The sequence below is a fragment of the Castanea sativa genome, chromosome 9, assembly GCF_040712315.1.
Source record: "Castanea sativa cultivar Marrone di Chiusa Pesio chromosome 9, ASM4071231v1".
NCBI lineage: Eukaryota > Viridiplantae > Streptophyta > Magnoliopsida > Fagales > Fagaceae > Castanea > Castanea sativa.
This window is the reverse complement of record NC_134021.1, coordinates 14545573-14570625: the sequence shown is the minus strand read 5'-3', so window position 1 is coordinate 14570625 and position 25053 is coordinate 14545573. Positions and strand designations below refer to the sequence as shown.

Here is a 25053-nt window from a genome sequence, read left to right as displayed (position 1 = left end):
GTTTAACAAACTTGTATTCCAAAAATGTGGTACCTAACTAAATAAGTTTGGGCAGAGGCTTTTCAGTTAGTTTTTTTATTTTTATTTTTTTGGTAAAAACAGAATATTTGACAAAAAAGCCTTGAAATGATATATATATATATATATATATATATATATATATATATATATATATATATATTAATCAGTTGAAGATTTTATAGTAGATTTAAAAGTACACTATAAATATTTGCATAAAAACCAAAATCAAATTTGAGAATAAAAGTACGATTATACATTTTTATTTACTGCTTTTATCATATTATAATTTAACAGAATACTTATGTTTTTGTAATATAATTTTATAAGTTATTATAAAATCACCTAATTAAGCATTTAATAATTTCGGTATTTTTTTTCTTCTTATTTTTAATTGTTTTTCAGGAAAAATATATAACAAGTTAATGAAGGAGATAGTGTTTCATCATGTATTCCTTCATTCACTTCTCATATCATTATAATTTAAAATAATAAAAAAATTATTTAAAAACTGTCAAGAAAAAAAAAAAAACACAGGAATAGCCGAATAAGTCCCATGAAACTGCCCACAAATATTTCTAAGTTAGGATTTAGCTGGGAAGAGTAAGGCCAAAGACAAATAGCCAAGCAATGACATAAAGGAGGGATATAGTACAAATGGTGTATGAAACACATATACAAATCAAAGTAGGGATCGTACATTCCATAGTAATAAAGATTTAGGAATATGGTTTAACAAACTGTCATTTGGCAAATAACAGTTAGTAACTGATCTAAATTACCTTTGATATGGAAAACAATGTCATAAAGGTTGAGGAGGCATACGATTAAACTGTAAAGATCGCTCAATTGAATGTCACAAGCCTATAACTTACGACCATCACAGCCTCGGAAACATTACTCAATCAAGGGTCATTACTTCCATCCTATCCTGTCGTGCAATAAAACGTACAGACAATCACATGAATTAATTAATAATGCAATAAGGGTATGACTAATATAATTAGGGAAGAATTAAACAACTGCAAATTATTTTCTTGCAACAACATAAACAAACAACAATTGCATTCCATTCCATTTATTGAACAACAATAACATGCAGACTTGACAATCATAATAGTTTAGATTGATATTCTTTCCTTATCTTCTCTTTTCACATTAACATTGTTTTTCCTCTTCAATTTAAATTTATGTTTTTATTATTTTATAAAGAAGTATGTTCAAATAAAATGAGTTAACGTACCTAGCTCTTTCTTCTTCTGTTTCCTCATCTTATATTTAAGAAACGTGTCTCTAATTGCATTCATTTCGTTGACGACAACATTCATAGGCACCCTCTCATCCTGTGATATTGTAGAACATGACAATCCAATTCGAAAAACAGATATCAAGCAATCTTTTATTTTTCTACTAACATTGACATGTTGATCTTCGATTATTGCTCTTTCTTCTATGTCATCCTTATGTTTGTCATCATTAACATCTTCATCTTCCTCTCCAAAGAACATTAGCGGGTCCAATATATCCATGACATGTTCAGGCAAAGCCATTGCAGTGAAATTGTAAATGTTCATGCCATCTTTGAACATTTCATCAATGGGTCTTTTTCCAATGAACAACTCCAACAAGAGTATTCCATAGCTATAAACGTCTCCTAGTGTTGAAACTTGGCCACCCATCCCATACTCTGCAATTGATTGATACATTATTACTAACTAGTCATAGACCAGCGTGATGCGCGGAAAAATTTGATATAAATATGTTTTATTGGATAATTATTGAATAAATATATTAGATTGTATATTTTAAAAAGTCAATATGTGTTATTTGAAATTATGTTTTATATTAGAAGTTTTTTTTTGTGGTGTAACAACTAACAAATTAAATATATTTTGTAGTTGGGTCTTATATATAGTGAAATATGTATGAAAATACAATTTAATAAATTATATATATATATATATATATATATATATATATATATATATTTTACCGTATGAGTGTGAGAACTATTAAACTAAGTTTTAACTATGTATACTTTGTTTACTGCTATATAGATGTATGCGATTCAACACTTATATGTATATTTTTCTCCAAAACATAGATCCACATCTCTTTCTTCCACACAATTGAAACTAAGTTAAAAAGTATATACAAATAGCTATGCAATAGATTATTATCAATAAATCATATATCATAAAGTGGAAATATAAAATAAAATAAAAATGCAAAAAGCAAACTTTATTTCATCATATGAACATAATGAACAAATCCCGCAATATATAACTTTTCAAATTCATAAACCACATGATTATTTAGATTTTATAGTAAAATAAGATCAATCCATCCATCATGACATTGCATTATAGTCTTAGATATAATTACATAAAAATCATGTTTTGTTGATCATGTTTCATAAACCAAAAGTACCATCTATACATCTAATAAAATCTTTAAAGAGTAACACATGAAAATTCTTAATTTGAATAGATGTGTGTGTATATATATATATATATATATATATATATATATATATATAGAGAGAGAGAGAGAGAGAGAGAGAGAGAGAGAGAGAGAGAGACATATTTAGATGGTGGTGGAGGGGATAGTGGATTTTAAACCACAAATAGGGGACACCATAAAGAATGTTGCTAGGCTATCACTTGAACCCCCAAAAATTAATCTAAGAGGCTAGACGTAAGGATAATAGGAATTCCAAGGAAGAATTAATCGAATTCCTTAAGTTTCTATACATAAAAACATTAATAGCATAATGATGCTCTAGAGTAAATTAAATTTTTTCTTATTTTTTTTTTGGCTTTTTCTTTAAAGATGATCAACTAAACAAAGTAAAAGCTTACCAAAAAAGCACAAAAAATGTTCATTATCAATATGTTTCATATCACCACCGTATTCTCTTGGTGCGATGGTCACTCCACAAGTATAAATGCTTGTGGAGTGTGGAGGGCAAGGGCCGAGGTTCAAGTCTCCAGGAAGGAGCTTCACACACATATATACTTCGATTAGGCTAGAGTAGAATTCTATCTTGTATAAATAAAAAAAAAAGTTTCATAGCAACATTAGGAATTTCCACAACAATGATAGGCCAAATAAAATTGCATTAACAATTCTAAGTCTCAATTAAAAATAACAAGAGTCAATATTATTGAAAAATTTGGAAAGCAAAACAACAAAATCACTTCAAAAAATGCAAGAACACAAAAAAGAAAGTGAAAAAATAAAAGAAATCATTTTTGAACTTGCATTTTGTTTCCCTCAATGGTCTTCTTATTGTTGCCTTAACTTTGAAAGCTAAAACTTGATTGAAAAATATGGAGAACAATTAGTATTGTACTAATTTTTTTTGTTGTAGATGAGGGGTGATTGTATGTAGAATGTGCATTGGTATATATAACATTGTAAAACTTAAATAAATAATCAATATATGAGAGAGATATATAAGGTTTAAAAAAAAGGTTGTGAAAAACCAAAATTTTGGAAGAGAAAGTACTATAACAGTAAATAAACGAAGAGACACTTAATGCTTGATGTCTTCTCAAAATAGTGAAAATTAAAACTTGATTGAAAAATATGGAAAACAATTAGTATTATGATAAATTTTTTGTTGTAGATGATGGGTGATTGTATCTAAAATGTGCATTGGTATATATAACATTGTAAAATTTAAACAAATAATTAATGTATGAGCGAGAGAGAGATAAGGTTGTGAAAAACTGAAAGTTTGGAAGATGAAACACTATAACGGTAGATAAATGAAGAGACATACTTGAAATGTTAATTTATCCACTAAAAAGATAATGAATTATTTAATTTTAACAATTACTTGAAATTAAAAAGAAGAAAACGAAAAGTTGAAATCAATTAGGGCAGTTGAATAGTCAAATATTTGTATCTAATGAATAATAGTGTTTGTTCATGATCTGTATTTAATTATTTTATATAAAAAATTAGAAAATTCATAAAGAGAAAAATGATTTAAAAAGAAAAAGAGTATAATGTGGCTGATGAGGTGGTTCAATATGAGCATAACAACATTAAATGCTACGTTTCAGCTTTTAGATTATATATATATAAATTATAATTTTATGAGCTTAGAATTTAACCACTAATGTATTATGTATTGTTTCTTTTTATAACCTTTCATACAATTTTGCAAATATGTTTTTTGTTTTTTTTTGGTCTTAGACAAAAGAAAAAGACACTTTAAACCAGAGCATTAGTTGCTGCTTTTTGAAGGAGTCTCTACTTTTAGTTTAATATGAAATCAAAAAATGTTACAAAAGAAATTAGGTGTGCTTCATTTAGTTGAAGAATTACCTGGAGGAATATACCCAATGGAACCTTTTAACCCAACTGACAAGATTTGAGTTTTAGAGAGATTGTTTGATTCTTCGAAAAGGAACTTCACTAATCCAAAATCACCAACATGGGCTACCATATCTTCATCAAGGAGTATATTGCTTGGCTTTAGATCACAGTGAACAATTGGTGTTTCACAATTGTGATGAAGATATTCCAATGCATAAGCAACATCAACGGCTATGTTCAGTCTCTGAATAAAGCTCAATCTCCTGTTTTGATATTGCTCATCATCTTTAGGATGCAACCATTGGTCTAGACTTCCATTGCACATGAACTCAAAAATTAGACTTTTAAATTCATTCCCTTCATAATTAGAGGATGAGCAAGCAGAGATAATCTTAAGGAGATTACGATGACGTATACTTCTCAAAGCATTGCATTCGTTAATGAAACTCTCGGAAGCTCCTTGTTTTTGAAGGTTCAATACTTTAATCGCAACAATTGCTCCATTTCTAGAAAGAACTCCTTTGTATACTGAGCCAAAACTACCCGAACCAATCAAATTGTTCTCAGAAAACCCATTTGTTGATTTTAGGAGTTCTGCATAAGAGACAAGTAATGTCCTATCTTCAAAGGAAGATGCAGTTAATGCTCTCTCTCTTGATTTTTTCACAATAAAACATGCACGGAAAAAATACAGTAAAATAAGTACAAATATGACCATGCTAGTGAAAGGAATTACTATTTTGAGTGCAAGAAGCTTCGTAGATGAATGAGGATTTTTCCTGGTGCATGTAGGTAAATGTAATTCTTGGACACCGCCACACAACTTACTATTTCCGAAGATTGAAATCTGGCTTGCATTTGCAAAAATCCCTTCACTTGGCACTTCACCCTCCAAATCATTATATGAAATATTGAGATACTTAAGTGATGCAAGCTCATCGAGAAATTTAGGAATATTCCCAGAGAAGTTATTCCGTGAAAGATCTATTTGTTCTAAACCTCTTAACATCTTCAAAGATTGAGGTATTGCACCTTGAAATGAATTACCCTCTAAATACAAGTGCTCCAAACTAAGACAAGTCTCAAGGGTGGTGGGAATTTTGCCTGATAATCTATTATTTGAGAGATCTAACCAGGCAAGATGTATTAAATTGCCTACTTCAAACGGCAGTGCACCTATCAAGAAATTGTGAGACATGTCCAAAGAAATTGAAAGGGAAGAAAGACCGATAACTTGTTTTGGAATGGTGTCAGTGAGATTGTTGCTAGAAATGTTTAGGAAGAGCAAATTTTGGCAGTTTCCTAGGCTTGGGGGTATTTTTCCTTCTAATTTGTTCTTCTCCATAGAGAGCATTATCAGCATACTTAAGTTACCCAAGGAGGAAGGGATTGGCCCAGAAAACGTATTATTATCCAAAAATAAGTGCTTTAATTTTTGAAGCTTCCCAAGACCATCGGGGAGAGTACCTCCCAAAAAGTTTAAACTTAGTACTAGTAATTCTAAGTTAACAAGGTTCTCGATTCCAATAGGGATGTCACCACGGATCATATTCCCATCAAAATAAAGAGATTGTAGCTGGGTGGAAAGGTTGGCTATGGATCTGGGTAATACTCCTCCAAAATAATTATAACCAAGATCCAAGACCTTCAAACTAGTACAATTAGCCAAGAAATTGACAAAATGCAGGTCATCATCTTTCCCATATCCAAGTCTATTGTAAGCAAAATAAACTCCAACCAAGCCTTGCAAGCTTGCTAGATTTTGAGGGACTGGCCCAATTAGACCATTATTGCCAAGGTCAAGACCCTGAAGTTGAGAAGCATTTGACAATGACGCGGGAATAGGTCCCGTGAAATTGTTAATACCGCAATAAAATATTTGAAGGTTAGGAAGAGTGAGACCAATATCTGGTGGAAGGCTTCCATGTAGCCGGTTTTCAGTAACAGAGAAAAAGTATATGGAAGATATATTATAGATCAGAGGAGGGATGGTACCAGATAGATTATTCACAGAAAGCTGCAAATATTTCAAGCCTGGTAGATAACCAAGTTCATTAGGTATGCTTCCTTGAAAATTGTTTTCGGACAGACTAAGAGCATACAACGAAGAAAAGTTTCCTATCCAAGCTGGGATATTTCCTGTAAGGTTGTTCCCATCAAGTCTTAGATACACCAACTTTGACAATGAGCTGAGGTGGTCCGGAATCTGCCCGACAAGCTCGTTGTGGCCAACAGTAAGCTCTCTAAGTTGTGAACAGTAGCTCATATTAGTTGGAAGTTTACCACCAAAGGAATTATAAGTCAAACTGAGATGCCAAAGGCGGTGCAGACGTCCCACTTCTTGAGGAATTTCACCGTAGAAGCTGTTGTTTTCTAGGTTGATTCCTGTGAGGTGAGTAAGATTTCCTATAGAGGGTGGCATGGAGCCAGACAATTTCTTAGTTGACAAATTCAAAACCATGACTCGTTTACTGGAGGGGCCACATGTAACACCTAACCAGTTGCAGAAATGTACGGAGTCATTCCATGAGCTCATAATTTGAAGTGGGTCTTGAGTTATCCGATTCTTGAAGTCAAGTAATGCTAGGCGATCAGCCTCATTTGCAAAAGCCGAAACTGTTGCAGAGATCAAAGATGAGCTCATACACAGTAGAAGAATCCCATGAAAAAATATTAATAAAGCCCACTCGTATTTCAAACAAGAGTGCGTCATTCTGTTGGAGTTGCAAGTTTGAAGGGAGGATAAAATCTCATACCGGATTTTGCTTTCTGTGGAATACAAAAATTCAATTATTAATAGAAATATATGTTAGTGGACATAGATTTCTGTGTAAATGCAAAACGTTAGCATGACCTATAGATAATGACACATAACATAATTTGCATTAAAAAAAAAAAAGACATAATATAATAGCACGGATTTTCTTTTAAACAAGAGTGATTATCACGTGAATGTAAATAAAAATGACCCAGAAGAGAAGACTTTTGGCCTATAAGAAACTACCATTTTAACAATGATAAATGACCTGACTGTGAATTATGTTAAAACGTGCCCTGTGCATTGTGACTCGGATAAGTTCATTGGATATTTCTGGGGAAAGAAAGACAGTGTTAATTACACACATTTTAACAATATTCGTTGAAGACAATTTCAAATCGTGTCTGTGTGAGTTTGTTATTGACAACAATGAGATATTCACTAGCAACGATCTTTCTATTGACAAACCTCGCTATTAAGATCTCTAGTACCTTTTTATTTTTATTTTTTATATATATATATTATATATATATATATATATATATATATATATATTTTAAGATATCTTACAATTTTATTTTTTTGATAGATAAGAAAGTAATATTATTAATAGAAAAGAATAAAAGATACACAGTAGTGAACAAAGAACATAGCAACAAAAAGAAATCAAAATCCTATTACAATTTTATTGAATATTCTTAGCTACTAAGTTGGAAAAGAACTAATTTTTATTTTCTGGCTGCATTGTCCAGCCTCTTAAATCATTTTTCATTTTAAAACTAGCTTACATGATTAGGATGGACCCAATATTTTAAGTTAGGGGGGCCAAAATATAAAAAAAAAAAAAAATTGACATATTTATTATATTAATTATTTGTCTTTTTATCTTTGTTACTCACCCATGCCCCAAACACACCCTTACTTAGAGCATCCGTAGCAGACGTGCCAAATGTGCCAAATGCCAAATATTTGACACATTTGGTACACCAAACATAAAAACGGAGCTTTATCAGATGTTCCAAATCTCAAACATTATACCACATTGCTACAGTACCATTGCAAAAATACCACAGTACGGACAACAATGGTATATTTTAATATTATTATTTTATTTCTTTTTCTCTCTCCTCTTTCACTGATATCTCTCTCTCCGTGACTGTATCTCATTTCTTCTCTCTGTCACTCTCTATCTCTTCTCTCTCCTCCCTGTTCAAGAAGGTTGCCACATGTGGTGTCAGCGAACTTGTCGCCGACGAGGACAACTGCACCAGCGGATCTGATAAACGAGAACGAGAGGCTAAGGAAGGAGAACGTTCAGCTTAGCAACAATCTTCGCCTTGATGTCGAACTTCGCGAACAACAATAAGAAGTCGGAACTCGTCGGAAAACCGCTGCTCGACTTGTCGCCGGCGAAGCGGTACACCGATGATGAAGAAACGGAAACGCCGATGACGTCGACGACTTGTGGGTGTGAGATTTGGGATGGGTTTCGATGTGAGTTTCGGGACAGCGTTTTGGATCGGCATTGTGTGGGTTGTGGTTTGTTGGATTGGCGTTTTGGTTCGTTGGTTGCATCGCTGTTTTGGATCGGCTGATCAATGTGGGTTTTTTTTTTCCCTCTTTTTTTGAGGTTTTTGGATTTGGAATTTGCTGGTGTTGTTGGTGTTGATGCTGTTGGTGTTGTTGGTGTTGGTTTGTTGTTGTTGCTGTTGTTGATCGGCGTTGATGTTGTTGCTGACTTACTGTTGCTATTGTTGATGATAATAGAGTGGAGATATTATATTATTTTAATGTGTTGTAATATTATTTTAATGTATAGAATTGAATGATAAAACATTTGATAAATAAGATGTTGTAAAATGATGTGGTAAAATAATAAAGTAGACTTTTAGTACTGTAAAATGACATTTTTTTTTTGCAACATCTACTACAGATACTCTTACGAACATGAATATTTTTGAGCATTCTAAACTCAACACTACCATACCTGATAATATCAAAAACACATTAAAAAACAAAATTAACCAGCAATACCCATACTTCTTAAATCCTAAATGGACCTAATCCAAAAGCCAAGCAAACGACATTACAAAATCCATAAAACGACAAACATAGACGCGAAAAAACATCATTATGAATTTTTAATGCGCTACTAACACACTTTTCCCAAGTATTGGGTTTTTTTTTTTTCCTGAATCACTACCCTCTGTTGGTCTGTTTGTGCATGTTCCTATTGTTGCAGTCAAACAAATGAACATTATTTTATATTATTTTTTACAGCCCCTACTCTCTGTATATAATATAACTTTACTCACAGCAAATATAATTTTCAGTCTCTGAGAGACAGATTCACAAACACAATCACACATTCACAGATCAATTATTCATATATTCAATTCATAATCATCCTCAGCAAAAAAAAAAAAAAAAAAAAAAAAAAAAAAAACCCCAATCATATATTCGCACAAACTATAAACGGTGTGGAGAAAGAGCATCAGAGAAACATCATAGCAGTATCAGGTTTTAAAAGTGATAATAAATACTTGAAATTGGGTAGATCGGAATGGAGAGGCCGACGGCTTGATCGGTGGGTCAGTGGTCGGTGGTTGTGGTTGATGCCTCCCTCTCTCTCTATCTCTCTATCTCTCAGTCTCTGTCGTCTGTCTCTCTTTTCTTTTCTATTTTTCTTAAAAAAAAAAAAAATTTGGAATTAGGTTAAACGGCGCATCTTTCCTTGTTAAGCTGGGGCCTGGGCGGATATGTTCTTGGAGGGGCCCAAAGGCCCCAGACATGATTCAATCATGTAACATGATTGAATGATGTTTCGAGTTTTTTTTTTTTTTTAATAATAATAAATTTAAAAGAATTTTTAGCAGTTTTGGAAATAAGGATTCACAGGGACTAAAGCGAATCTTTTATTATCTTTTGAGAATCAAATGTCAAATGAAACTTAAACCGTGTAACTTGTGTGTTTTAACTAAATATTTTATATATTTTTCTTCTTTATCCTCTAGCCGGGTTTTTGATAGTAAGGGGGCCTGCAACTATTTTTAGCTAGTCTACTATTAATTGTGTGGAAGGGATTGATTAATTGATTATTAAATTCTCAAAGAGATTTTTCGATTGCCTTGACATTTTCAGCATATTAATGGGATTCATGCTTAATATTTGAAATCTCAGTCATTTCAAAATAATCAGTCCTTGGTTGAGAAAAAAGAACAATGAAAAAAGATTGTAACAGCAACAAAAGAAGAATTCTAATTCATAGAAAACAAATGCAAAATTCACACACCAAAAGAACAACAATGAAGAAAATAATTACCTTGAATGCTGTCTTGGTGTTGCAGTAGGGCTTTCTCTCTCAAATAGGGCTTTCTGCTTAGTTTGTAGTGAATGACCATATCTGATACCAGAGTTTGCTTTTATATGTGGAATTCAAAAAATTGCTTTACATGTTCACATAAATTTATATTCTAGACACAAAAAGTGACAAATGTTATATACTTTGACAAATGTTATATACTTTTGCTAAATGTATACAATGTTTATCAATTTTTGCAAATGTGTCACTTTTTATGTGTTGTGTACCGTGTAAAAGAAGAATTTTTCTAAGAAATATATATATATATTTTTGATAGGCTAAGAAACTTATTTTAATATGACAGTAAAATTGGAATTGCAAGACTTTGATATGTCATTGGAAATTTCAGGAGAATTCGAATTCAAATGCTGCTGTCCAGCTAGTTATGAGTTTGATAAAAATTTAAAGTTTTTTTTTTTCTCCTTTTGACTGAAGCAGTAACACATACCGAGTGTCCAACCCACATTATTTAATTTTAATTGTGATAAGTATGAAAGTTTGTGTTGTGGTATCCTAGTATAACAAGAGTTATGAGTTAAAGTTTGTGTTGCGTATCCAAGAATTAGACCATTTTCACAATCCTTCATAATGAATTTCTTGGTTCATTAGCTCATTACATTGAAGTAGCAAGAGATGAATTCTTACTGATGAAATGTTGCTCTCTTGAAAGAAAAGATTTGGAAAAACATTTTGACAGAATGTCAAGTAGGTACTACGCCTTTAATGGAATGGATGATGTCAATTTCAAGCACACTTTCCTTAATTCATTCCCAGAACCATTAGGTGATGAAACTCTCCGCATGATGAATATTCAAAAAATCACCCTGCAGCAAGCCTCTTTAGGAGAAATTTATCAGCATGTGCTCATTGCTTTGGAAAAACTCTGCAATCAAAGAAAGTTTTTTTCAAAAATCGACAAGATCCACAGCAAGCTTAAAGACAATTGTAAAAGGAAAGATTTGCAGATCAAGTGTTATGACAAAAATTATGCTTGTCCAACCAAGAGAAGAGATCATTACAAAAAGTACTCTTGGAAGAAGAAACATTCTCATTCAAAGAAGAAGTTTTTTAGAAAAAAAGAAATGGAAGTTCCTCAGAAGAAAGCAGTTCAAAGGCAAAACTTCAAAAATTTGTTTTGTATGTAGAAAACCCGGTCATTTTGCAAAAAATTGTCCAAAAAGAGAAAAAGTAACAAAGCTTTTGGAGCAAGCCCAAATTCATGCAGATGACACCCCATTTTCAGATGTTGAATCGCTCTTTTCCCTGGATGATGATTACCCTCCTCAAGCCTTGGCAGTCATGGCTTATTCAACCTCAGAAGATGAGTCAGATTCAAACAATACTGATGAATCAGACCCAGAAATCCAAACCATATACACATCTCAGCCTCTCATAGCTCCAATAATTGGCCCCACACCAATAGCTCAAGTTCACATTCTCCTTGATACTTATTCTAGACCCATCTCGGCAATAGCTTTGTTTGATACAGGAGTAGCAACAACAATCCTTCATCCTAAAATATTACCCGAAGACTTTTGGTTACCCCATCATCAGATGTTCAGAGCAGCCAATGGAAAAACATTTTTGATTACCCAGAAAAGTAAGCCCATTCACATTTGAATTTTTCCAACCCTTATCGTTAGACACCAAGTCCTTGGATCCCCCCTCACAGGTAGAGACCTTCTCATAGGATTTAACCTCCTTCACCAGATACCTAGTCTCAGATGGTCCTTAAAAGGACTTTTGCATAAACAACACCTTCTCACCAGGACCCAGGTACCTCATTTGTTCTCAATAAATCCTTTTGACTCCTTGAGATTCCAGATTATCAATGAATGTTGTTCAACCGCTCACTTTGAATTCCTCCTTAAAAATCCAAATCCTTTGTGGAAAAATCCAGCTTTTTTCATCACCCTTCCCTTCAAAAAGAATGAAGACGTTAACCCCACAAAAGCTAGTCATAGACGAATGAATCCAGAACACTTATCCTTAGCTAAGCGGGAGTTATCCACTCTTCTTTCAGAAAACCTCATTGAACCCACAACTTCTTCATGGGCGTGTGAAGCTTTCTATGTTAACAAGCATGCAGAACAAGTTCAAGGAAAGCTTAGATTGGTAATTAGTTACCAAGATCTTAACCATTTCCTTGTTGATGACAAGTTCCCTTGGCCAAACAAAAGTGCCCTTTTCCAACATCTTTCCCATGCCAAAGTGTTTTCAAAGTTTGATCTCAAAGCAGGATTCTGGCAATTAGGAATCCATCCAAAAGAAAGATACAAGACAGCATTTTGCATCCCAGACCACCATTATCAATGGACTGTAATGCCTTTTGGCCTAAAAAATGCTCCATCTTAATTCCAAAAAGCAATGGTAACGCTGTTCCAACCGCTTTTGTCAAATGCATTGATCTATGTAGATGATATCCTCCTATTTTCAAAAGATGTAGAATCCCATGAACAATTGCTTATAGAATTCTACAATTTAGTAAAAGCTCAAGAGATAATGCTTTCAGAAAAGAAAATGGTCATAGGAGTATCTTCTATTGACTTTTTGGGCGTAAATATTTCAGATGGAAAGTACACTTTGCAGCCTCACATAGCAGTCTCTCTTAGTGAATTTTCAGATACGCTCACCAGCACCAAACAGATTCAGCAGTTTCTTGGAATTGTTAATTACATGTCAGATTTCATCCCAAAAATCTCCAGACGCAGAGATTGTTTGTCTAAATTGTTGAAAAAATCTCCCACAAAATGGAATCCGGTTCATATAGAAGTAGTCCAACAATTCAAAAAATTAGCAGAAAAACTTCCCCCTTTGCAGATTCTGGGAACAGGCAAAAGAATTCTACAGACAAATGCAAGTAATGAGTATTGGGCAGTAGCTCTCTTTGAAGAAATTGATAGTAAAAGAAATATTTGTGGATATAAAAGTGGTGCATTCAAGCCTTCAGAGCTTCATTATCATTCTACTTTCAAAGAAATTCTGGAAGTCAAACATGGAATTGAAAAGTTCCAATTTCACCTCTTTGGTCATAATTTTTTTTGTAGAAATGGACATGTCTTCTTTTCCAAAAATGCTCCAATTCAAAAGGAAAATGCTCCCCCATCCTCAGTTACTTAGATGGTCGAATTGGTTTTCACAATGGTCCTTCCAAGTCAAACACATCAAAGGTACAGATAACCTTATCACTGGTTACTTTTCTAGAAAGCCTCTAGTCCTTCATACCACAATAATTCCTCCACCCTTATGTGTATACCCAATAACAAATCCATCCACATCCTTAGGCCCTTTCTTCTTCTTCAGCCCCTAATGATATCATGAACATGATAGAAACACTTCCCCTAGAAATAAAAGACCAAATAAAGACTCTGACCCTTCAAGCCAGATTCCAAAGAATCATTCGAGTCCTCCATGATTACCTCAAACAACACCAACACCATTTCCTTGCCCTTTTCCCAGAAATTGAGCAACCATGGAAAACTCCATTTGCATTTTGGCTAACAAACTGGAATGTTGTACACTACCTTTACATGTGGTACTTACCCAATGAGTACTACTTGTACCTCAATTTCGAACTAGAATTCTACTCATACATTTTTCCTTGAGAGAATAAGTATTTTCACAAATTCTGGCGTGAAATTTTGAAAAATGATGCTCATGATGGCCAATGGTTCAAGTATCCCAGAATAGATTACCTCCGTTTTGGTCGCAAAATTACTTCTGCATGTATAGTAGCTAAGCTAAACTCCAAAAATAATGTTCACGCAGAAGGAATCTTTTACCCTCTAGATATACATTGGGTAACTAATGCTGATAGTACTTTTCACACACACGTGGACGTATCTTGGATATCTTGTCACTATTCCCTCACAATGGCAGAATCCCTTAATCAAGGAATATTCCCAGCCTTAGTACCAGCTGATTGCCTCATCCCAAGGAATATTCCATTTTGCAGGAAGGAAGAAAACATTAAGGCTGGTGTCAGACATGCTTGAATCCAATAGGAAGTAGAAGAGTAGATATTTTTTGTACAAGGGACAAATTGGGTATGTTGTCCAGAAGAGTGGGTTACCATGCCTCATGGTTTTGACAACACTTGGGGCATTGTTAAGGAGTTAGGTTTAGCGTCGTCTGCTTTTACTTTATTTTCTATCTTTTAGATTTAATGTCATCTACTCTTTTAATTTGATGATGCCATCTGCTTCTTTTTTCAGCGAGCATCCATCCACGCATAATTGACAAGCAAGAGGAATTCATTCGTCGGGTCCTTGAAGTTCCATTTGAAGAACAGAGGTGCAGGGACTTGATTACTCTTGATACACTACATGCTTATTGCGGTGGTCTGGAGCCAATGCTAGCAACATGTAGATTAAACAAGTACTCTCGTCGACGTAAGTATTGTGATCTCTTTTTGGCTCGTCACCATTCGTATGTTGTCTATGCATCTAACTTCGTCAGTCGTCCTTTGCAGAAATGGAGGTAGCTAGAATGAGAGCCTCAGTAAGGGCAGCCGCTATCTGCAAGATAGAAGTGAAGGGTAAGGAGGTGGCGACCTCATCAGCTCCCAAGGTCGTTAGGAAGGGGGCGCCCAAACGCAAGGCTGACGGGAAGGAGGATCGGCCCCCAAAGAAGGGCAAGGTTACCCCTTCAATTGACAAACACCTGAAGAAGTCGTCGCCTCCCAAGTAAATTTATGGGGTAGGCAAAGGCCAGATGACGTCGATAGGCCCCATCAGCTAGGAAACCCGTCATCTTCTTACTCACAAGGATTACACGGTCGAGATGGTCGAGTCGATCATTAAGGAGACGAACCTAGATCCTTGTGGTAATTAGGATACTGAGGACTTAGGGTCGTTGGGTCTTTTTGACCTTTCTAGGGTACGTCTCTTCCCTTTGACACATATACGCCTCGTGACTCTTCGTTTCTTAGCTGACGGTTATCTTGCTTAGCAGACGATGGTGCGTATGAAGGCCCTTTAAGATAGGTGTGTTGTCGAGGAAGGGGTGATTCATTGCCTTAGGAAACGTAATGATACCTTAACCGACGAGCAAGCATAGTACAAGGAAGCCCTTCGCATTCTGAACAAGGAGGTGGAGGACTTGAAGAAGAAGGTGACAGAAGAGGCCAATCTTAGAGAAAAGGCTAACGAGGCAAAGGCAAATTTAGAGAAGGATCTTTCGGCTCTCTATTAGCAGATGGAGACGGCCAGAGTCGATGTCGTGACGGAGTTCAAGGCTTTGTAAGAGTTTATTGACTCTTGCGCTGTCTATTATGGTGAAGGGTTTGAGGACTACCTAAAACAGGCCCAGTTCGTCTACCTACACTTGGATTTTTCCAAGGTCAGCATGGACGATTCGGTGCCGTCTACTTCGGCTGGTGACACTATCCTTGAGGAGAACGATGACTCTACCCAGTCAGAGCGAGATCCAAAGGATGATAGCGTTGTTCTCACTCAACCTGCCGTGGAGAAGCCTGACGCTTCTTTAATCTCGTCCCATGAAGCTCAAGATGTTGAAGACCCCTTTGTTCAAGTTGTCCAGGACCTTCTCACTAAGGGTGACAAGAATCCTTCAGCCCAGAACACCTAAGACCCTTAGCTTTTTGTTTTTCATAATTTACTATGTACTCCGTCCATTTTCTAGACAATGTTAATGCCCTTTTGTTTTTAGGCTTCTTATTGTAAACACTTTTTATGCTGTGGCGTTTCTTTACATCCATTGCTTTATTTGAACTCTACGTATTGCTTTAGTTGATCTCTACATCTCTTGATTGTATATCTATTTTTGGATACTAGGACAATTCCGATTGTTTGTGGACTTAGACTTGTCCACTTGTGGACTTAATAAGCATGTCCACTTGTGGACTAAGCTCGTCCACTTCTGGCCTTTACCAGCTCGTCCTCTTGTGGACTTGATAATCTCGTCCATTAGTGGACTTGATAAACTTGTCCACTTTGTGGTCTTATAATAAACTCATCCACTTTGTGGACTTAGTAATAGGCTCGTCCACTTTGTGGTCTTTGAAATAGGCTCGTCCACTTTGTGGTCTTTGAAATAGACTTGTCCACTTCATGGACATAGTAATAGGCTCGTCCACTTTGTGGACTTAGTAATAGGCTCGTCCACTTTGTGGGCTTAGTAATATGCTTGTCCACTTTGCGAACTTAGTAATATGCTTGTCCACTTTGTGGACTTAGTAATAAAATCGTCCACTTTGTGGATTTGGTAATAAAATTGTCCACTTTGTGGACTTGTAATAAACCTATCCACTTTGTGGACTTAGTAATAAGCTCGTCCACTTTGTGGACTTATAATAAACTCGTTCACTTTTGGACTTGGTAATAAGCTTGTCCATTTTGTGGACTTATAATAAACTCATCCACTTTGTGGACTTAGTAATAAACTCATCCACTTTATGGACTCAGTAATAAACTCGTGGACTTATAATAAACTCATCCACTTTGTGGACTTAGTAATAAGCTCATCCACTTTGTGGACTTATAATAAACTCGTCCACTTTGTGGACTTATAATAAACTCATCCACTTTTGGACTTAGTAATAAGCTTGTCCACTTTGTGGACTTATAATAAACTCATCCACTTTATGGACTCAGTAATAAACTCATCCATTTTGTGGATTCAGCAATAACCTCGTCCACTTTGTGGACTTATAATGAACTCGTCCACTTAGTGGACTTAGTAATAAACTTGTAGCTTTATAGGAGCAAACATGCACATAGCTTATAATTGAATAATTCCTCATATTGTGATGAATGCATATATAAGTAGAAAATTGTTCCAAAAAGAAAAAAACTCAGCCCTTTAGGCTTAAAAAGTACTATAGATAAGAGTTGACTAAAAGAAATGGCAAAAAGAAAATAAACTAGAAATGAGGAGTAGTGTCCTTCATGTTGTCTTCTACTGGTAGTACTTCCTGAGATGCCTAGCATTCCATGGATGGCACAATTTCTGCCTTTCAAGTGTCTCTAAGTAGTAAGTGCCTTTTCTCTACCATGACGTGACTCTGTAAGGTCCTTTCCAATTGGGTCCAAGCGTTCCTTGGGATGGATCTCTCGTGGCGCACGGGACCTTTCTTAGGATGAGATCTCCAACTTGGAAGTCCCTGTGCTTGACTTTGGCATTGTAGTGCTTGGCCATAAGGTCTTGATATCTCGCTAGCCTCTGCTTAGTTGTCGCCCTTACTTCATCAACTGGGTCAAGCTGTAAACATAAGGCCTCATCATTCCTCCTCTTGTCATAATTGTCCATTCTGTAGCTTGTGAGCCTGACCTCAGCTGGGATGATTGCTTCGCTTCCGTATGCCAGTCGAAACGGCGTTTCTCCAGTGGGAGTTCTGGTTGTCATCTTGTAGGCCCATAGTACGCTTGGCAACTCTTTGGGCCATACACCCTTGGCCCCCTTGAGCTGAGTCTTAATGATTCAAAGCAAGGATCGGTTTGTGACCTCAACTTGTCCGTTAGCCTGAGGATGGGCAGGGGAGGAGTAGTGGTTCTTGATCCCCAACTGTGAGCAAAAGTCTCTGAAGGAGTCGTTGTTGAACTGCTTCCCATTATCTGATATCAATACCCTAGGGATCCTGTATATGCAAATGATGTTTTTCAAGATGAAGCTTCGTACATTTTTCTCTGTGATGGTGGCCAGGGCTTCAGCTTCTACTTATTTGGTGAAGTAGTCTATGCCGACTATTAGGAACTTCAGTTGTCTCATTGCTATCGGGAATGAGCCCATGATGTCTAGTCTCCATTGAGAAAAAGGCTATGGGGTTGCCACTGGGGTAAGTTCTTCTGCCGGCTGCCTAATGACATTGCTAAACCTTTGGCACTTGTCATAGGCTTTAACATATGCCTGTGCATCTTTCTGTGTGGTAGGCCAATAGTACCCGACCCGAATCATTTTTTGCACCAAGAATCATAATCCTGAGTGGTTCCCGCAGATGCCTTCATGGACTTCTCTCATGACATAGTTTGCTTCTTCAGGACTCAAGCATCTTAGGTATGGGTAGGAGAAACCCCTCTTGTAAAGGATGTCCTTTATCTGGACGAATCGCGCTGCTTGGACCTACAGTTTTTTGGCAACCTCCTTTCCATCGAGTAGCATGGCGTTTTTCAAACAAGAGACTATTAGCGTAGTCCAGTTGCTTCCTGAGTTTATCTCTTGTACACCGATGTCATCAATCAAAGGAGAAAGCTGAACAAAAGAAAGTACCTTATCAGGGATAAGCATAGGTTCTGCTAATGCGGCTTTAGCTAGGCGATTAGCTTGTTCATTCTCCTCCCTTGGGATTTGGATGAACTTGGCGCGCAACTCGCTTGCTCATTTCTGTACTTGCTCTAGGTACCTCTTCATTCTTTCCCCTTTGCACTCGTAGTTGCCATTTATTTGACTGATGATTGCCTGAGAGTCGCAGCGTATGATCACACTTGTTGCTCTCGCGGCTTTAGCAAGGTTTAGTCATGCCGCCAATGCTTCGTACTCGGCTTCATTGTTTGTTATTGGGAAGTTGAGATGAACTATGCACTCAACCTCATCTCCTTTAGGGGAATGGAGCAATACACTGGCTCCTCCAACATGCCTGTTAGATGACCCATCCGTGTGAACACTCCATTGATGATGTTCTTCTGCCCCTTGGCCTTCCATATTAGTGAACTCCGCAATGAAGTCGACGATTACTTGCTCGTTTATTGTGGTGCGCGGGCGGTACTGTATGTTGAACTCACTCAGTTCTATCACCCATAGCGCCATTCGTTCAGCGGCTTTAGGACTACTCATTGCTCGCCACAGAGGCTTGTCAATTAGGATGACGATAGTGTGAGCCTGAAAATATGGCTTCAGCTTACGGGCTGCGGTGACTAAAGCGAATACGAGTTTCTCCATTGGTGGGTATCTCTCCTCCGCGCCTTGGAGTGCTTAACTGGTGTAGTACACGAGCATTTGTGCCTTATTTTCCTCCCTGACCATGGCCGCGTTGACGGTAGCCGGGGATACTGCCAAATAGAGGAACAACTCTTCCCTAGGCTTGAAGGGACTTAGCAATGGTGGGGAAGAGAGGTAGGTTTTTAAATCCTCGAACGCCTACTGACACTCGGCAGTCCACTCAAAAGACTTCTTTAATGTACGGAAGAAAGGTAGGAATTTGTCCATTGCCCGTGATACAAACCTATTCAGCGCTGCTACTTTGCCGTTGAGGCTTTGGACTTCCTTCATGTTCCTTGGTGGCGTCATTTCCATAATGGCCCAGACCTTGTCGGGTTTGACTTCGATACCTCTTTAAGATACCATGAACCCCAAGAATTTTTCGGCCATCACCCCGAGCGCATACTTGCTCGGATTGAGCTTCATGTTGTAAGAGCGGAGGGTGTTGAAGGTTTCCCTGAGGTCGTTCAAATAATAGCCCTCCCTTTAACTTTTTACCAACATGTCGTTAACATAGATTTCGACATTCCTTCCGATCTGATGTGTACACATCTTGTTCATTAGCCTTTGATACGTCGCGCCTGCGCTTTTAAGTCTGAATGGCATCACTTTATAGCAAAATAGCACTTGGCTTGTGACAAACGAAGTCTTCTCTTGATCAGCTTCATTTAGCTTGATTTGATTGTAGCCAGAAAAGGAGTCCATGAAGCTTAGCAACTGGTGGCGAGCTGTAGAGTCTACAAGAACGTCAATCTGCGGTAGCGGGTAGCTGTTCTTGAGGCATGCTTTGTTCAGGTCCGTAAAGTCTACGCACATTCTCCATTTCCCATTGGCTTTCTTAACCATCATCACGTTGGCTAGCCAATCGGGGTAATATACTTCCCTAATAAAGTTCGCATCTTGAAATTTGCAGACCTCTTCCATTATAGCCTGGTCCCACTCTTGGGCGAATACTCTCTTCTTTTGTCGAACAGGTGGAAAAGTAGGCGACACATTCTGTTAGGATGTGTGCGCTTAAATCCTATTGTATGACTTTTCAAAAAAAAAAAAAAAAAATCCTATTGTATGATGTTATGTATGTTATTATTTATAACATTATGTATGACTTAATGTTATGTTTAATAAAGTTGTTTTATTATTATCTAAAATAATGATAACATGAATATTGAGACATTATCATATAGTCCATGAGATGCATTGTATGTAATTTATGTGATATAGTCACAGAAGATGTAAATCATAAGTTCTTTGTAAACTCAAAATGTAGCTCGTAGTCGGTGATGAAATTTGGCATTTCATTTGTGAAGACTATAACATATCGACTAAGATGATTTGTCTTGATCATGGAGATGAAGATTTCTAGTTGGTATGTTGATATGTTTAAGAGTTAAAACATATTGAACTGGATCGCTGTGAGATTTATTATTCTTCCAACGACTGTCAAATGAATAATAAACTCACGACTTCTATTTACATGAACTCTTAATCTTGAGAGAATAGTGGACTTGATCATGAAATGTAGGTTGCTTTGATATATCAGGAGTGAGATCTAATATTACGGTCAAAATCTCAGAATGTTGGACAGCCACATTTAGTGTTGATGAAACATATATTCTCAAGATGGAATTCATAGTCTCTTAATGGAGATATAAAATATTCCCTTGAGATAAGTTTAATGGGTTTGTTATTCAGAGAGTTAGGCCTAACCACTTTAGTAAGAAGTTACTAAAGTATATGTTTATGGAATTGGATTTCATAAATATATGATGAATAACTTAAAGGATTAAACCGAGTACTCAAGGATAAGATGTAGTAATTTACAAAGTGGCAATCTACATTCATGACTTTGTATTACTACGAATATTTTATGAAGGGATTACATGTATAATAAAGTCTTGGGATATAATTTATAAATAAGGCCTAGAGTGCAATTATATTTATATATGAAGGAAAAATTCTGGTTTTGTATCTCATACAAAACACATAGCGGAAGCGACGAATAAGGATCTATTTCATTCATGATTGATAACGTGCACTACATAAATTTCAGAATTTAAGAACAAGATAGCGTACCTTGGTGTGGAGAAATTCAAAACAAAGATTAGAAGCACTTAGGAACATTTTTAATCTTCACTCCAATTCCACTTTACGCCCAAGATGTGTGGTCTCTCAATCAGTTTTTCAAAGGGAGAATGAAAGTGTGTCTCACACTCTCTCACACACCGTGTCTTTTCTTTTCTAATCTCATCTAATAAAAATTATGTATGTTTCTCCCTTTATAACTAACTGATTATCTAATTGGGCTGGCCTATTGGGCCTTTCCAATTGGGCTTTAGTGTGTGGCTTGGAGTGGGACCAAAAGGGACCAATAAGACACTAGCTCCAATGGGCCTTGGGCTTTTCCGTCAACTCTTGACAAGTCCAATGTTACCATTAATTATATTTAATACCACTATATAAATATAATTGCACTCTAGGCCTTATTAATAAATTATATCCCAAAACTTTATTAAACACGTAACCCATTCATAAAATATTCGTAGTAACACAAAGTCATAAACGTAGACTGCCACTTTGTAAATTACTACATCTTATCCTTGAGTACCCGGTTTAATTCTTTAAAGTTATTCATCATATATTTATGAAATCCAATTTCATAAATATATACTTTAGTAATTTCTCACTAAAGTGGTTAGGCTTAACTCTCTAAATAACTGAAACCATTAAACTTATCTCAAGGGAATATTTTATATCTCCATCAAGAGATTATGAATTCCATCTTGAGAATATATGTTCCATCAACACTAAATGTGGCTGCCCAACATACTGAGGTTTTGACCGTCACTTCAGATCTCACTCCTGATATATCAAAGCAACCTATACTTCATGATCAGGTCCATTATTCTCTCAGGATTAAGAGTTCATGCAAATAGAAGTCGTGAGATTTATTATTCATTTGACAGTCGTTAGAAGAATAATAAATCTCACAGCGGTCCTGTTCAATATGTTTTAACTCTTAAAACATATCAACATATCAACTAGAAGCTTCCACTTCTATGATCAAGACAAATCATCTTAGTTGACACGTTATAGTCTTCGCAGATGAAATGCCCAATTTCATCACCGACTACGAACTATAAATTCTGAGTTTACAAAGAACTTGTGATTTACATCTTCTGTGACTTTTCACATAAATCACATACAATGCATCTCATGGACTATATGATAATGTCCCATATTCACGTTACCATTATTTTAGATAATAATAAAATAAATTTATCAATTACAATATAAAGTCATACATCATGTCATACATAATGTCATACATAACATCATACAATAGGATTTAAGGGCACTAATTCTAACAATATAGTGGTATTAAATATAATTAATGGCAATTTTGGACTTGTCAAGAGTTGATAGAAAAAGCCCGAGACCCATTGGAGCTAGTGTCTTATTGTTCTCTTTTGGTCCTACTCCAAGCCACACACTTAAGCCTAATTGGAAAGACCCAAAAGACCAGCCCAATCAGATAATTAGTTAGATACAAAGAGAGAAACATACAAAATTTTCTGTAGAGAATTGTAAGAATACTATTGTAAAAAAAGGCGTGTAGAAAGTGCTAGACACTTTGACATTCTCCCTTTGGAACTGATTGAGAGACCACACATCTTGGGCGTTAGTGGAATTGGAGTGAAGATTGAAAGTGTTCCCAAGTGATTTTGATCTTCGGTTTTGAAATTCACCGCTCCAAGGTACACTCTCTTGTTCTATATTTTGAACTTTACATAGTACATGTTAACAATTACGAATGAAGTAGATCCCTTTTTTTTTTTTTTTTTTTTTTTTTTTTTTTTTTTCCGTTGCGTACATGCACTTTTCCATCACATTCAACCTATGTTCTATGACTGAGGGGTTGATCCCTAGCATGCCTTCATGACTCCAAGCGAAGACATCTTGATTTTCCCAAAGAAAAGTTGTGAGCGCTTAGCGGATAGTCGGATTGGAAAGGGTGCCAATCCTAGTCATCCAGTTAGGTCTGGAATCAACAAGATGTATTTCTTCAAGTCTCTCAGCGGGCTTTGACACCACCCAATGCTCTTCTATATTCTTGGCCTAAAGATGGTTGTCCATCTCCAACATAGCTATGTAACATTTGCGAGTGGCCACCTGATCTTCACGTAATTCTTCTACTCCATAGTCGATAGGGAATTTGATCATCAAATGGTAGGTTGAAGTTACCGCTTTCCACAAGTTGAGGGTAGGCCGTCCTAAGATGGCATTGTAAGTAGACGAGCAGTCGACCACTAGGAATGTCACGTCCTTAATGATCTGCTAGGGGTAATCACCAACTGTAATAGGCAACGTGACTGTGCCGAGGGGGAGTACACTGGTTCCTCCAAAACCAACAAGCGGAGTGTTAGTCCATACCAGTCGTTCTCTATCAATCCTCATCTGCTGAAATGCTAGGTAATAAAGGATATCTGCGGAGCTACCATTATCAATTAGGACCGGGTGTGTGTTTTTATCCCCCACTTGTACGCTAATATCTAGTGCATCATCATGTGGGTGGTGGAGATGGCGAGCGTCTTCCTCTGAAAATCCAATGACGAGGCTGTCGACCTGTGCCATCTTGGGGACGATGCTTGTGAGCTAAACATTCTGAATCATCCTTAGGTAAGTCTTGTGAGCCTTTTTAGTGGAGCAGGAGGCTGTAGTTCCACCCACGATCATCCTTATGTCTCCTATAGGCGGCTTGGGACGTTTGTTCTCTCGTCGTGTAGGTGCTCTTGTGGTGTGTCCGTCCTCTCTTTGCTGACGAACCTCTGCAACCTTCCTTGCTGAATAAGGGCTTCAATTTGTTGCTTCAAATCGTAGCAGTTGGATGTGTCGTGCCCGTGATCTCGGTGGAATCGGCAGTACTTATCTTAAGACCTTTTGTTGGGATCTCCTTTTAGCTTCCCTATGAACGTCAGGGCTTCTTTGTCCCTGATTTGCATCAAGACTTGATCAATCGGGGCATTTAAAGGCGTGAAGTTTGTAAACCTCCCAATGGGGGGTTTGGATTACCCATCTTTTCATCGGTCCGCAGTCCTTGTTCTCTTTCATCCTCTGTCCTGTCGTGCTTCCTCTTGTCTTTCCCTCTTCTTAGGTCTATCTTCTTGGGCTAGCAATGCGTCTTCAACATCCATGTACTTGGTTGCCCTATAGAGTACCTCTAACACAGTTTTGGGGTCATTTTTGTATAAGGAAAATAGAAACTTACCCTTCCGTAGTCCGTTGGTGAACGCTGCCACGAGTATCTTATCGTCGACTTCGTCAATCAAGAGTGCCTCCTTGTTGAAACGTGCTATGTTGGATCTCAGCGTCTCCTTCTCCCGTTGTTTGATATTCATCAGGCACGCTGTGGTCTTCTTGTGTCTATGCCCTCCAATGAAGTGCGAAGCGAACTGGATGCTTAACTCCTTAAAAGTGCCGATGAAATTCGGTGTCAACTTACTGAACCATACCCTTGCAGGACCTTCTGGCATTGTTGGGAAGGCTTGGCACATGATTTCATCTGCCACCCTTTGTAGGTGCATCAATGTTTTGAAGGTCTTCAGGTGATCAAGGGGGTCCCTACTGCCGTTGTAAGTTTCCACTTGGGGCATGC

At 36.7% G+C, this 25053-nt stretch overlaps 3 protein-coding genes across 4 annotated transcripts; all 3 read right to left on the bottom strand.

Moving 5' to 3' along the window:
* Positions 1-630: 630 nt before the first annotated feature.
* Positions 631-9802, bottom strand: LOC142609552 (LRR receptor-like serine/threonine-protein kinase EFR). 2 transcript variants are annotated; one of them, XM_075781162.1, is made up of 5 exons: positions 9649-9802; positions 4357-7116; positions 1434-1705; positions 1262-1361; positions 631-949 (listed from the first exon to the last, which is right to left on the bottom strand). In XM_075781162.1, the coding sequence occupies exons 2-5, from the start codon at positions 7058-7060 to the stop codon at positions 945-947; spliced, it is 3081 nt and encodes a 1026-aa protein (XP_075637277.1). In that variant the 5' UTR covers positions 7061-7116; positions 9649-9802; the 3' UTR covers positions 631-944. The 2 variants fall into 2 exon arrangements, with proteins under 2 accessions (XP_075637277.1, XP_075637276.1); XM_075781161.1 differs by having other exon boundaries at positions 1262-1705.
* A 7672-nt stretch (positions 9803-17474) lies between these two features.
* On the bottom strand, positions 17475-17831 carry LOC142608801 (uncharacterized). Its single transcript, XM_075780474.1, has one exon. It carries the CDS (start codon positions 17829-17831, stop codon positions 17475-17477), a length of 357 nt encoding a protein of 118 aa, XP_075636589.1.
* Positions 17832-23516: 5685 nt separating this feature from the next.
* Positions 23517-24032, bottom strand: LOC142608800 (uncharacterized). The gene is made up of 2 exons (XM_075780473.1): positions 23832-24032; positions 23517-23732 (listed from the first exon to the last, which is right to left on the bottom strand). The coding sequence occupies exons 1-2, from the start codon at positions 24030-24032 to the stop codon at positions 23517-23519; spliced, it is 417 nt and encodes a 138-aa protein (XP_075636588.1).
* Between the last annotated feature and the right edge of the window lie 1021 nt (positions 24033-25053).